The sequence below is a fragment of the Thermobia domestica genome, chromosome 9, assembly GCF_964235325.1.
Source record: "Thermobia domestica chromosome 9, izTheDome1.hap1.1, whole genome shotgun sequence".
Taxonomy (NCBI): domain Eukaryota; kingdom Metazoa; phylum Arthropoda; class Insecta; order Zygentoma; family Lepismatidae; genus Thermobia; species Thermobia domestica.
The window spans coordinates 158,446,246-158,462,381 of NC_137462.1; the positions used below are offsets into that span (position 1 = coordinate 158,446,246).

General features: G+C 34.9%; 1 protein-coding gene across 1 annotated transcript in view; it reads right to left on the reverse strand.

Moving 5' to 3' along the window:
* The window catches only part of LOC145695139 (D-beta-hydroxybutyrate dehydrogenase, mitochondrial), a 173,526-nt gene that overhangs the window by 61,196 nt on the left and 96,194 nt on the right, over positions 1-16,136 (reverse strand). Inside the window, exon 3 of the mRNA XM_081772071.1 lies at positions 2,154-2,349. Within this exon, the coding sequence (XP_081628197.1) occupies positions 2,154-2,349 (196 nt within the window). The remainder of the gene's footprint in view (positions 1-2,153; positions 2,350-16,136) is intronic.

Below are 16,136 nucleotides of genomic sequence, written 5' to 3' on the forward strand. Positions count from 1 at the left end.
AATATTCTACACGCTAATAAATAGATCAAAGTCTAAAAGTTTGATCCTGAATAGATGAGTTCGGTGTATGAGTTTTTGTTTCCGATTGCATTACGGAAAATTTAATTTCAATCGGATGGGTTTGGTGTTTTTGTTTTCGAAAATATGGCGCAAAATTCGACTGCCTATAACTCAGGAATTATAAGCCTGCTCAACATCATACTGTATTTTATGTGCTTATATAGCTGGTCAAGGTGCACCATTTTGGAAAATTTGATCTCAATTGGATGTGGGTTTTTGTTTTTTGACAATATGACTCAAAATTTGACCGCTATAACTGGAGAAGCATAAGCTTGCACAACAGAATATTCACGTGCTTTTATATTTCACATGCTGAAGTTCTACCACTATGCCAAGTTTGATCCCGATCGAATAAGTTCGGTATAAGGGTTTTGTTTTCGAAAATATGAGCCAAAATTCGACCACTCAAAATTCGGGAACCGTAACCCTGTACAACATAACATTTCATATGCTTATATAACTGGTCAAGGTCTACTAACAAGGGAAATTTGATCCCGATCGGATCATTTACATATATGCGGGTTTTTGTTTTTGAAAATATGATGCAAAATCTGACCGCTAATAAGCGAGTAGGAGAAATTGCAACAAAATTAATCTCTCTTCTAACTTTCAATAACTTTGTACTATGATCTTAATAGAAATCAAGACACACCAAGTGCGAATTACCGGGGATGAGAGAGATTTTCCCCTGAATCACATTTTGGTTCCCCCCAAAGAGATCAACAAAAGTATCCCTGCCGAGTATGTTTGTTTCCACCCTACCCACCAAACCATGTTTAGTGTTAAAAGTTTGAATAAAATATATTGCCAAATTCCACTGCTGTTTGTCCTATAATATAGTTTTAATCTGTTTTCTGTATTCCGAAATGAAAAATGTAAACTCTTTTGACTTCCTCTAATTTTATACTTACAGCTGCTACAACATACTCAGCTTTTCCTGTGTTTTCACAATCGCCCAGATTAATTAGTTTAGTATGCCTATAGTTGACACTTATCTTCAACCGTACTTTAATACCCTTCAGTTAGCCGTCGAAGGTGAATTTAGATGACTATGTGTAAAACTTGCGTGTGGACTTACAAGTCTTACTTTGTAAATATACAATAAGATACTATAAATCCTATACTGAACCAATATCAGATCCTAATTCACACACTGATTTAGACACATACATATTTTGAATAACTGATCCTGATTTGGAGTTAGATCATAGAACTGGAGCATGAATCAAAGTAGGAATATATAAACAAAAACCTAAGGGTAGGAATACATAAAAAGTCATCTACAAGATTTTTCGAAATTGAATGTCCTTTCCCAGCTTCGAAATAATAAAATAAGATGTGAACGTAAACCAAATACACTCCTACCGGGCAATTGAATTCTGGTTTTCCGCATTAAACACAGGATCGCTAATTATTTGAGACGGAGTTCTTACGAGATAGCTATACCAAATCCTTTTCGCTCCTGAGATCCACATATGCTTACTTCTCTTTTTACACTATATTATTTCAAGAAGAACACAACAAATATTATTATTGATAACGTGCAAGGCAGATGAAAATACCATGCAGTTATTATACCCAGCACCTTACGCTTCAGCTAATTTGCATCAAGCTCAATGATAGAAGTAATTACAAGGAATCGATGACTTCAATATCAGCCAGTGGCGGCTCTTGAGAGGCGTCGCATCGGTAAAAATTTAAATTTTTTTCGCTCCAAGATGGGTGAAGAAAGTTGTATACAATAATGAGTACATTAAGTAAACCTTCTTTCCTTAGCTTTTAGCAGCAAAAAGAAAAAAAAAATGCATTTCCCTCAAAAGCCGCCAGTGATATAAGCACAAGAGTGAAGAGTGCTATATAGGAGTTCTAATAAAAACGAAAATAAATCTGAGTATATAATGTGACATTTAAACAAAACTATTAGTCAACAGAACTTTGTATTTTTCAAACACTTTCACTCTTTTGAAAACAGATGATGACAAGATGTCACATTTCTTGTTTTACTTTGAAAAAAACTGAGAGGGGGAGGAGTGATTGATTTATTTATGTTCCTTATCTGTTTCTATTTGTGATTTTAAGAATTTGATTCTTACCCAAAGCGCGGCGCGGCAAACAGTTTCTCTGGCAGGATGTCTTCTGGCTGCAATGTGAGGACGTGAATTCCTAGCGGTGACACTTCTTGACGAAGTGCTGCACTCGCACCTTCCACTGCAAAACGGACTGATGTATAGGCCACCAGGCCTGAGTCTCGACGTGTGCGAAGAGATGCTCCAAGATTAATTAAGCGTCCTAGAAGAAAAAATAAATAAAGTCAATACTATATGCGTAATACTAAAATAACCATTAGGTGAGAATACAGTACTTTCTGTTCGTTATGAAGAGGCTGTTAAAATGTTGGAGGAGGGAGCAGTAAAAGAAGACTGCCCATGCCCGTATCCGAGAGTGCCCTTAAACGGGAGGGCTCTCTTCCAAAATAACATATTTATTTTGCCGGGACAAAAAAAGAATAAAATAAAATAAAATAATAATTGTCCGTATTATTGAGAAGTCCCCTATAGAGAGGTATCCGTTAAGGGAGATTTTACTGTAGCAAGTTCCGCTCTTCATAACCTCGGTGTTTCATAAGTAAAGCACACACACACACACACACACACACACATATATATATATATATATACTTATTACGAGGGCTGATCAGAAAGTAAGGTTACAAAGTCTGCAGCTAAAGGTGTATATATTATTTCAAACAACCAATACAAACCAATACACCCAACAGGTAGTACATACATTAAGACTATTTATCAACATAGCCCCGATATCGGTTGAGGCACTTGCCGTGTAGTAGAATGAGTTTGAAGAATCCTTTTCTGGGAAAAATCATGTCGTTGCGTGTTCAGCCACGTTGTCAAGAAGCGTTTCACCTTCTCGTCTGAAGCGAAGTGACGGCCTCCTAGATGCTCTTTCAAGTGCGGGAACAGGTGAAAGTCGCTTGGAGGGTCCAGGCTGTAGGGAGGATTTTCGATCATGTTCCAGCAAAACTGCTTCAACAGCGTAGTGATCTTCTGAGCTGTATGCGGGCGCGCGTTGTCGTGAAGAAAGATGACGCCCTCGGTTAGAAGTCTTGGCCGTTTCCTCCGTTGTACCAGTTACCGGTGAATTTCAGCCGCGGTGATATGTCTCGTCCACACAAATCGAATAACTGGATGAACTTACTTGCGAGATCAGTTTTCCAAACGAGTCAACATTTGTGTTTACCTACAACTAGCACCGTAGGTGGTGGATGGCTGAAACTCTGCAGAGTTTCCAACTTCATGTTTTAAAATTACCACACACTCCTGATTCCTCTATTAAAGACGAAACTCCAGAAATATCGGCCTTGTAACCTTAGTTTCTGAACCTTCCTCGTACATTAATTTCCCTATGTTATAAAGTTCAAAATGAAAAAAGAAGACTATGTTCATTATTGTTTACGAGTATGATGTTCCATTAATAAATGAATTGGAGATTGTAGTAAAAAAAAAAAAAAAAAAGTATGAAAAATGTACATTCTTTTAATAAAACTAATGTTAAATAATCCCCTATACAAAAAAAAATATTAAAATATGCAATGTTATTTTATTCATGGACAGCAATTGACAATTTATCTTCGAAATAGTACTATTCTCACCGATTTATTGCCTTCACTTTTGTGTTCTGTTTCGTATTATCTAGCCATCAAAACAAAGACTGGAATGGTCGATTTTTTTTCGTTTTTAATGGATCTGTCTTTTTTTTTTAATACACACAGATAACATTCCTGTCATGTTTACTAAAAAGGGTTTTTGTGGATGCGTACGGGTGAGCATGAGAAACCACATGTAGCGTGGATGAAAGGGAAAACATGCTTTAGCAGCACGTGAAAACATTCCACCATGAAATAAACAACCTAAAAACCTATGTCCTCAAAGGAAAGAAAGAAATTGATAAAAAGGAAGTGAAAAAAAGCACTGTTATGATGTTAGACAGAATGGTTTTAATATTGATTTCACGCTATACTAGTCATACGTTACAAAAGAATTTATAATATTGGTTTTATTTTTATATTTAAAGAAAATACAATCAAGTATTTTATCATCTACAAGTGATAGACTCTATGATTTTCTGTACTAGCGTTTCTCAAATGATGGTCTGTGGACCAGAGGATGCCCTTCTGGTAAATGTAGATTGAAAATTTATCCCAATTAGGCACAAACAATAAAATTCAAGTGAATTGTCAATCTCTCAATATAATTGAGAATTTCAAACATACACTAAGAAAAATCAGTTTTCCGGACAGCGGCATATTGCACACATATACGTAGTCCTCTTGCATACTACAGAAATCAGTACGAAGCATACGTTATCCACACACTACATACGCACTGCCCTTAGACGTTACATCATGCCATTGCAGGATGTCTGACATCTAACATTCTTTCGTATATTACCCAAACATACACATATGTTACATTCGTCAGCTATAAGTTATATACGTCCATTTGTATGTGAGATCCTGACCGCCTATATTGTTTCATACGGAAAGTACGTACAGATGGAACACTTATACGGGAAGTATTGTAAAACATGCGTTTTCAGTTATACGTTTGTTGTACGTTAAGTCCAAAAATTATAGGATTTACCCATGTAACATGCGTTTTTAGGTACGCCACATATGATCTTTTTCAGTGTAGATTATACTATATTTAATAAGGCAATACTTATACAAGTACTAATTAGCTTATATAGATGCGTTGTTATGAAACATTGTTGATAATCTTCAATTATTATTATTAATATAAAGCTAAGATGCATTTTCTTAAATACCAATATAAAAGAACATTTTAAATAATACAAATTTAAAACTTCAAATATACCGTCATGTACTCAAAATAATAACAATAATATATTTACTTTCGAAGGTACAAGAATAGAGTGGCCTGTAGAACATTTTGATTACTGAAAATGGTTCCTCGTTGAGAAACGTTTGAGAAACACTGCTCTGAATTATATTCAGAAATACAGTAAAATATTTTGTGATTTATGACAAACAAAAAAAAAAAAAAAACTTGAGTGAAATATAAGTTTATATACTTTTAAGGACTTACTAGTTCCACACCTTTAAGAATTTTAGGAGGGGAGAGAGATAATAAAATATTTTAATTTACTCCTTATGTAGAATTTATGTCTGTTTTTGTAAATAGTACCGATGAGATAGGAAGATTATTATTGATGAACGCTGGCGGAAGATTATTATTGATAAATTGCTTGTGAGCTAAAAATCTCAATTTCGAAAAAAAAAAAAAAAAAAAAAAAAACATTTCTTTGGGATTCTTTAACTTAACTGCGACCTACTTGATTTCAAGAGGGTAAATTTCAAGTCGTTTTCCCCCTACGTATTCAGTTGTCCATTTTTGTACAACTTGTCCATCAACTTAGGTTGGTCATTCCATTTGGAAAAAAAAAATAGATATAAACAGTTTTATGAAATCTTTAGCATCTTTGCTAAAATGAACAAAAGATTTTAGCATTCTTGTTCTATGTTTTAGTAAATTTAATTTCGTCTTCACCATCATTGTCGTCGTCGTCTTCTTTTCAGTTAATCCTTATACAATTTCGACATTAAAAAAAAAAAAAAAAAAAAAGAACCAAACGAGCGTTGTTCTGTTCTTGCTCAACCCATGTAAATTAGTTCTGCAGGCATCACAACAATCACATTTGCACCGTTCAATGAATCCTGGCCTAATATTTTATAGTAATAGTGACCATAGTTGGGAATAATATGGATTCGGTGTCACTTGAACAACGGAGTCACCGAAAAACACGCACTCTGTCTTAGAGTTCAAACTGTTCAACCAATCCTGATTAAATTCTGTGCGATGATAAAGGATACATGGTGCTTAGATTTCAATTACACGCACTTCGGAGGAATAATCACCAAAAACTACTTGCTTTCATAGACGTTAAACCGCTTAGTCAATCCTGATTATATTCTATATGGTAACAAAGGATACATAGTAGTCAGATTCCCAATCACATGCATTACGACGGAGGAATAATCACCGAAAAACTGTTTCTATAGAATTTAATCTAAAGCAGAAAAGCAGTAAATCATCCGTAAATGATATGAACATTCGAATTGAAATTTCAAAACATGGGAATCACTGTTCGACTTGTTCTGTGCACATAGATTTTTTTCCTCGAGGGTAACAGATACTTCCAACTATGAAGTGGTGCCATGTGAACACCTTTTGTGTCTACAGTCTGCTAAACTCAGTTTGTTAACTACTAATAGAAGTTAACGAACATCCTTCTGGAATACTGTCTCCAATATAATGTATTGTTACGAATTAATGAGCCAATTTTGTTCATTTGTGTTCACAAGATGTACCGATATTTTAAAAAAAGGCAGCTTTGCTTAGAGATGAAAAAAGTTTTTTGGGGGTGAAGTTTTTTTCCATAAAAACCTTTTTTTTTTTGAAAAGAAGGAAATTTTCGTTTTTCTAACTTTTTATGATTATCTTATTCAAGTATCACTTTTGTTTTTCCGCAGTGGGTTCTAGAATTTAAAAATTCCCTCTACAACATTTACTACTTACGATCCCTATGTTTAGTTCGAGACTGCCTATCTTTATTGGTTTTCGAACTGGCAATTCATTATTGGCCAGAAAGAGTAAGTTATGCAAGAAAACATCACAAGGGGTCATGTTAGTTCCCTAAGCATCTTATCAAATTCTTGACATTATGCTAAAAAAGGTGGATGATTACTGAAAGTGAACGATTATGAAATAATTGGTGGAATGCAAATGTGAGAGGAAACGGGAGAACCCTAAGAAAACCCATAGACACGATATTTATACGACGATCCCACTTAACCTGGGATCGAACTAGTGAATCTTCACATCAGAGATGAGCGTTCTATCTCTGAGCAACAATGTCTTCTATCATCAATGAAGAAATATTTATTCAGTCTGTATAAAAAAAGAAGCAGATTTATACCTATCAAGAAACAGTTCATATTTATTATTAGGCAGTACTTCATTTGAACATTTTCCATCTGATATATATCCGTAATCAGGGGTGAATCCAGGACGGACTTCTGGGGGAGCGGTCGGTTGTAATACTGCTACTTATAGCTACTTTTAAGAGCTCCAAATTCTTGGATGGGTTTTATTTATATATAAAATAATAAAGTATCCTCTTCTGGGGGGAGCGATCGCCCCGATCGCACCCCTGGATCCGCCCCTGTCCCCAATTAATATTGATGTGAAAGATGTTCATTGTTTTGTTTTATATAAATGTGAAAAAGAAATGAATTTTTAAAACGTCCAAGTGCATTTTAACAATGGCCTTCTTCAGGGTATTGCTAACACTTAACATTTCATAACTTTTCTTCCAGCAATATTTTCGAAATGATTTGATAGAATAGAGTGCAATTTGAAAATAAATAAAATAAAATAAAGGTATAGAAACAAACCTATTCTCTCAGTGATATATTATATTCGATTATTTCGTTCTAGAGGTGTTAATGCTCTTTTGTTCTTGACAGCACAATGCACACAAACACTAATTTTATATATATATATAACTCGTTAGTTGCTTACGTAGGTACAAAATTATAATTTATGATCATCAGTAATATGAAACTGGAAATATATTTTTTACGTTTTATTGCTCGATGTAATATTACGTAAATTAATGTGTTGTGTTTTTAAAGAGGAAATAGAATGAGAAGACTGATTTCAAGGACGAATGTTTTTCTTACAAGAGAAGCATATCGTAATAATTGTAAAAATAGCAGGAAGTAGTAAATTCTTTACACGTCTGTTTTCTTGTTAAGTGAAGAGTGGTTGCATCAGCAAGAAGAAAGAAGGAGAAAAAGATAGTCTAGTTCATTGATGTCTTGTAGCGGAAAAGGATATTGATTGAAATTTTTACATTATTAAATACTTAGTATTCTTTAATGAATGTGCTCGTAGAATTATTGATTGTTATCGTATATATTTCAATCTATAATGAATTATCTTATATTCATTCCTGTACTTCATTGCTATCTATCTATTAAAATGCTACAATAGCAATTAAAAACGCCCGAGCTCCAACCTATAACTTTGGCTTTCAAATCTTTCCCGGTTATGTTTGATTTCACGTTTAACAGAGACAAACATTTTAAGTACGAGTACTTTAAACAAATTAGTCAACTAGATCTTTTTCATAAAGTTTATGATATAAAATTATTGTTCAAAGCCTTTGTATTTTAACAAGCCTTCTCTAAAATCAATGCACGTGGATTGTGCTTCCATCTTCCGAGTTCTTTTAAACTATATGTTGTGTACGTTTATATGTTTGTGGTCAATCCTTTCGACAACGAGATCTCGGAAACTACAGGCTCTAGAAGGATGACATTTTCGCTGATCGATTGGAAATTTTGCGTAGATTGTCCAGTTCTAATTGAATATTTAAAAAAACATGGCAATTATTTCTTTATTACATTTTTTAGGGTACACTGGAAGCACTGAAATTAAAAAAAACTAAAGCATCATATCCTACGCGTTATACATTCCAACACCGCATTGATGTATATATGGGTTGCATATGTCTGAGGCGTTTGTCTCATGGCCAAATAATAATGAAAAAGGAACGATAACAATTTCTCCAGTCTAAGCAGTAAGATATTTTTTATTTATTTTTGGAGTGTTTTGCCCAATGAACACCATATATAACTGCCATTATAATTAATTGTGTATGTAATGTATTTGCTTATTGCATACTGCATGCAAGAAGAAAGAAAACACTGGTCATGCATGAGTTAGAAACTCCAACCGGAAGTAGGCTCAAATCTTGCAAACGGTGCGAGATATTGAGAAAAAAAAATAATCGATAAAATCTCCCCTTTGTGATACGCCTTGCCGATTTTTTTCAAGACTTCTTTCACTTGTGTCTGTAAAGGGACATGTACAGATGTGAGAAATGAGAAGGATATTTATGCTCATATGCGAATGATGCGCTTGTAGAGAGCGCAGGTTCAGCTAGTATGTATAAAAATGACAACGCAAACTCAGGTGTCAGAACGGCAAGTTGTTTGGACTATTATCAGTATAAATAATGGAACTAAATATACCTAGGTACCTACATACCAACCAGGGGCGCTATGTGAGGCTGCAGGTTAGAGGAAGGAATTCTCCCCTCCTCCCGGAGTTTCATATATTTTACATTTTAATCGGTATAAAATATATCAATAAAAAACATGATTCCATGATTTCAGGTAGGAACACCATACCAATACTGGAATTCGAGATTCTTGGACGATGGTATCGATCGTAACTAACGGCTGAACCACAGTAGGGGCTCTAGCCCGGAACCGGGGGCCCTAACCTACCCCTTAGTTTTTTGAGTGACAAAAATAGTCTTCAACCAATATAAGTTCACAGGATGCTTCTAGGATTTAGTAGTGATAGCTTGTATATTTATATTTAATGTTTATTTTCTCCGACAATTTCTAACTTGAATGTTACAATTTTTGCCATACAAAGGTCCATGTCTTGTGACTAATCTGATTAGCTACCCTACCTGTAAACGCCTACAATTTATTAATTTCTAATTAGTACTTCATGCCTAATTGTAACTGGTGAAAGGAATTATCCATTTTTTATTACTAGTTCCTGTCAACGAAGTGTCTAAACTGATTTCAAAGTAAAATCATTTGCAGAAACTCATGATACATCTATCATAGTTAACAGGCAATTTGTAGAAGAATGTAGGCATTCAGATAACGAGCGAATCAAGTTCAATCGCCGGCGTTGTGAAAGAAATAGACATAAAGTTTAAATGGCACGTTTAAGTACATTGTAAAGGTACACTATAATGTATATTGAAATGATTTTATAGGTAGAGTCTAAATAACGGTCTGGAAGAGTCTCTTTTCCCCTTCACCAATATATCCAAAAAATTCCTAAGTACAATGTCTGATTTATAAAGAATAAATATTCTCTTTTATTTGTCCTCTTCGGGTGGCTCGTCCTCCTTCGGATCCTTTCGTGTGGTCCGTCTCCTTTGGACTTCCTTCATGTCTTCCTCCTTAGTGCATCGTCTGCTTTTGTAAATAATGGCACGTGTCGTTATACATGTGCTTTTGTTGTGATGTGGGGATCCTTACAATATATATATAAGAGAGTTATTTACAATATCTGAACACGAGTGTTTTAACCTCTGAAAGGAATTTCGAAAGTTAACAAAAGTGAATTTGATTCTTTTGTGCATTGAACACGCCGTGTATAAACTGAGATCAGATTCAGGTAACTTTTGAACAACGATGTACCTTCATGGGAGACAGTGAATGAAAAAGAAGATGTATTTATTTATGAGAGTTACCTGTAACGGAGAATATTAAGTTGCAACAGTTTCTAGTATATAGTGCATAAATTATGCAACAAGATAACTTTTCTTGAAAGAGATTAAATTTTGCTAATACTTATGAGGAAGGAATAACAAAAGAAAGACGAAGATTACTTGCTCAGGCATAACTTTTAGTTATCCTTTCCATCGTAACAGTCAAAAGAATGCTACATTGCACTTTCCTTTTCTTATAAAGATCCAGTGAATTGTATACGACTGTAAGCTTTACGAGAAACAATAAAGGTTCTGGTTCACTGTATGATCATCGGTACATTATCTCAGAGAAAGACAATGAATAATAAATATTTCGTACCTATTAATCTGCATTCCTCGATGTTTAAGATATTGCAACCTCGGAATCACTTCTGTAACTCCGTTGTGAAATCTTTGAACAAAATTGCTAACCTGCATACTTCAAAGAAAGTTACATGATTTTAGATTTCTTCTTACACAATATAAACTAGTACGTAAACGGCAGAAACTAAAAATGTTTTCTTTAATATTTGGGTTTCCACATACGCATCATCCAATTTCTCAGGACGCCCTATACTTCTTCTTTCTTTTTTTCTTTTTCTTTTTTTTCTTTCTTTTTCTTTTTTTTTTTTTGTAAAATATAAGGAGTATTCAATTGAAACAAAAATATAATATAGGCCCTGTGGATTATTTTGCGTCACGATTACGCAATCAAAAATAACAAAAAAAAAGTAAATAAAAACATGTTCTAAAGATGCGAATCTTGGTAGACTAGAAGGCGCAAGATAAAACAACAATTATTTTGTTCTATTAAAACAACGGGGCAGTTGGAAATGAGCCAGATGTTTTCTTTTCTACATTTCGGCTATTGAATCATATTTGACATAGTAAAATGGTTTTATTCGCTTAATTAATGCATTTAACGTATTTGATTTAGATTTGAGCCGTTTTTGTGCTCTGTCTTTATTAGATTAACTGCATCACTGAAGTAAAACTTTAAAAAAAGTCATACGATACGTATCAATGTTAGAAATGTTCCTTTAACGTAATGTATGATGAAGTAACTATGTAATGAATACGCTGGGATAAATAGAAAGGTAACTAAGAAAGTTTTGTCGATTTTTGTGGAGGTCTTGGGTCCATTGGCCCTCACATCGTGAGTTGAATGCGAATGGAGATAAGGCGGTCAGTTGTTGGTGTGGGTATATTCAACATACTAGCTGGTTGTGCCAGTTCAGTTACACCGTGAACTTGCGTAAGGACAGAGTGAATATGAGACCTCCACAGAGCATGATAAGGGCGTGTATGTTGTACGAGTTCAAACTGGGATGAAATGCAGCTGCAGCTGGGCGGAAGATATGCCAGGCCTTTGATGAGGGTATCGTGATTACGCAGACAGTACAGCGGTGGCTTAACAAGTTTAAGGACTGTGACGAAACTCTCAAAGACGTACCACGTACCGAAAGAGCAACGGATGTACAAAATGAATATCTTTAGGCAGCAATTGAGGTGAATAGTGGCCAGACATGTGAGGAACTGGAACTACAATTCAGTGTGAGTGGAGAAACTATTCGGCAGCACCTCCATCAACTTGAGAAGTACTACAAGTTGAGTCGATGGGTCTCACATGATTTGACTCCGGACCAGAAGGCAACGCAAGCAGACACCTGTGTTTCTTTGCTGTCTCGTCTCAGGAAGGAGCCATTTCTGGAAAGGGTATTGACATGTGATGAGAAGCGAGTCCTGTACGAAGCTCCACGGCACCGTCATCATTGGTTAGCATCCCATGAACCAGTTCCAAAACAACCGAAACCAGCACTGCACCAGAAGAAGGTCCTCTTGTGTGTTTGGTGGACTGCTCGCGGGATCATGCATCGGGAAACTGTTACCAATTGGTCAGAGCATCAATGCAACTATGTAGTGTCAGCAGTTGAGCCGTGTTTAAGAAAAACTCAAAACTCTGGAGCCAGCACTTGTGAATTGCAAAGGGTCCTCTTGTTAGAGGACAATTCTAAGCCCCGCGGGGCTAGGACGACCCGTGACACCATTCTTTGCCTTGGATGGGAAACACTATTGCATCCGCCATACTCCCCGGATATTGCACCGTCCGATTATCACCTGTTCCATTTCTTGGACAATTACCTTAGAGGACGTCAGTTTAAATCACTAGTAGAGGTGCAAAATGCACTTGATACCTTCTTCGCTTCACGGCCCACCAAGTTTTACCGCGATAGAATGCATGCCTTCCAGACCGTTGGCAGGAGGTCTTCGATGCTGATGCGGACTATTTTTTATCTTGCAGGTACATCTTAGGTGACATATCGATATTCGAAGGTGATGAGTGAAAAAGTGATAGAACTTTCTTGGTTACCTTTATAATTATAATTTAACATGAGCTTCACTATATATAAATATATATATATATATATATATATATATATATATATATATATATAATTTATGATCTTAATGCACAGAATTAGTACTAAATTGAAATGAAGCTAAATACCTACCGCGTGTGTTTAGCACGAGTTGTTCCGAATTCTAACAGTGGGGTCATAGATTTTTTTCGGTTGACCCAACATCGTCAGAAAACTTGAAAGTTACCTCAGTACAGAATGTCAAAAATAAACGTTTTTGAAATCGATGACACACTGAACACAAATTACCCACTTGACCATATGCCATATAAACCCTTTTGGTGATGTTCCAAATTCATGAAATACTCACTCTGGATTATTCACAATCAATTTGTATGAAAATACAGTATGTTCTTGTAAGTTCATTAGCTAGAATTGATTAGTAGCACTACAGAACATTCTAGCCTACTTATACGCTTGGAAGCATCGAATTGATTTGGTTGGAATATACTCGTGCCCTAGTCATCAAAGACCTTTCATAGTTATATTCTTGTCAAAAGGAAACAAACTGTAGATCTCACACAAAATATCCACGAACTAAAATGTATATGTTAAACATAGTTTGATTTGCAAAACGTTGTGTTAACTATCATTAGCTAAGTAAGGATGTAACATTTTCAAATAAATGAAAAGAATGCAAAGATAATATTATAGCGCCAGGGCCAGGTACTTTCAAAAAGGTACTTTTAAGAGTAATGCCACATCTCCTATGATATTTATTTGCCAAATATTGAAACATGGTTAGTAGGTATAAAAATATAAAAATAAATTTGTTCTACATTCCTCCGTTTTGAAAAATTTAAAGAAAAGAACCCTGGAAGTTCCTGCTCCCATTCTAACCAACTTACGTTTATGATTCATACCAGTGGCGCAAATCTGTCTTCAAAAGACCGTTCCCATAATCCTTTTTTCACTCATGTTCAAAATATTTATGAATTTGAAAAACGATGCTGAGAAAGTTCAAGGAAGTAGAGTTGTCTTCAGCATTGGGAAGCGGGCAGATTTGAGGGTTGTTATGGGGCGGGCATCAATTTTATCTCACTTTCCTTTGTGACAGTAGGACACAAATCATCACATTTCTCCCCCAAAGAACACATTTCAAATCGGATTATTGGGGAGAACAGTCCCCCCAGCTCCAGGATTGGAGGGGACATGTCACCTTGTCCCTCCGGGATTTGCGCCAGTGGTTCATACACCATAGTCTTTATAATGAAGCAGGCTTTTGAATTATGCCACATATATATCAATATCAATACATTTCTAAGAAATTCACGAAAATATCCCAATATTTTTTTTAATTGGGCGTTCCTGTAGGATCTCTAGGTTCAGGTACCTGCACGAAAGATACTCCGAAAAAATTCTATGTATTACAGGATATGTATTTTCTAAATTTCGTTGACCGTAAATATGGTAGCCCGTAACTAAACTTAGTTGTAACAAGGATTGCATTAAACGCACTTGCATTTAAGTATATATAAATAAATACCAGGAGCATAACAACCGCTTTCTTAGGCAATACGGGGAGAGGGGAGGTCGCTAATTTAAAAATAGTAACAATTTAAAAGGTTTAGAAGGAATATAGAGTACTTATTTCTTCTTTGCTTTCGTAGCAGAAAAAATCAACAATTCTCATTGTATAAATAGGTATTTCTAGAATTACATGCAGTTCGGTAAATTTGTTTTCAAGGTTCGATGTACGGCATCAAAAGCAGTGATTTATTGAGGTTATGAGGATTAAGGTAGGCTATTAAATCTATAGTTCCTGCATTTGAACTGTGTACCAATGGCATATCTTGATGTGAAATTTTCTTCAATTATATAGTATGTATACACAGTAAAGATAATTGGATGACATCATTATATAATTCAGACCAAGGACAATTTTTTTCCCTTGGCGCACTGAAATGGACTGATTTTAGCCATAAAATCAAGATAAAGAAAACACGTAAATGTGGAAAACCATAGATTTGTTGACGTGCTTGGATTTCAACCTTGATCTATATATGTTCTGTAATATGAGCTTATGAGATGGTGCTGATGCTCTATATCTCATCATGGTCCGACACACATACACACGCAAGGTCATTCTTAAAAGGATTCATATTATAGCGACACTGTTTATGCAGTTGTGTTTCTTCTCAATTTAAATTTTATTGCATTTTGAGCATAAAGACATCGTTTCTAGCAGAATCATGCGTACGTTTATTCCGAAACAATATTGTGATGAATCGAATTTGTCTTCTCGTCTAATTTATATATAGCTATATATATATATATATATATATATATATATATATATATATATATATATATATATATATATCTTGGATTACATTGTAATGGCTACTTAACCTTAAAACTGATGTAGTCATTGGAAAGGACTACCAATAAAACAATAATCTTGCTGTGGGAGTATCGAACTTTCTTCATTACTGGTTGGATAATTATAGAATAGTCTGTTAGACGTTAGTGACTTTCTCCGATGCCTACGCACAAATATATACAGAATAAACATATAGGGTACATGAACATTTATTTATTGTACCTGGGTACATTTCATGCATTGAACTAACACTAGTTTCAAATCAAAACCCTTATTGTCATAATGATCTCTTGCTAATCAGTGTTAATTAATGGATGAGGATGTACTATTGAATAGTCGGAAAATAATACACGGATGTTAATTTCTTTTAAAGCGTTCTATTCAGAAATTCCAAATAAACTGCATGAACTGCTTTGAGTAGATGTAAGGTAAGAACAGTCAAAGTAAATGATACTTTAAAAAAGTCGTTTACAGTTCGAACGCCAGTTAACAACTTTTGTTTTCAAGACTACAAACTGGATGATTGGGGACTCACCACAGTATGAGCATCAGTGAGTCGAATTTCATTTATCGAAATTTGTGTTCTTTATCTATTATATATCAATAGATAATTTAACTAAATTACAAGAATATACCACAAGTTCTGAAGACAGATGAAAAATAATTTTTGTAAGAACTGAAGTGTAAACAACGAACCACTAACTGGATTCCAACCCAAACCGTCGTCCAAAAGACGAATACTGTGTCATTAAATGAATATAGTAGGCGACATGATTTCAAATAGGAAGTATTGTTCTCTGAAATGCATAAATAGTATCTTGGATTCTCGTTCACTCCCGAAAGTATGATTTTTTTCGCGAGAATTTTAGTTAGTAGATCAACATATACACGCGTGTGTATTTCTTTCGGCATATTCTCGTCTCCTCCGATTCGTTCTTCAAAAATCCATT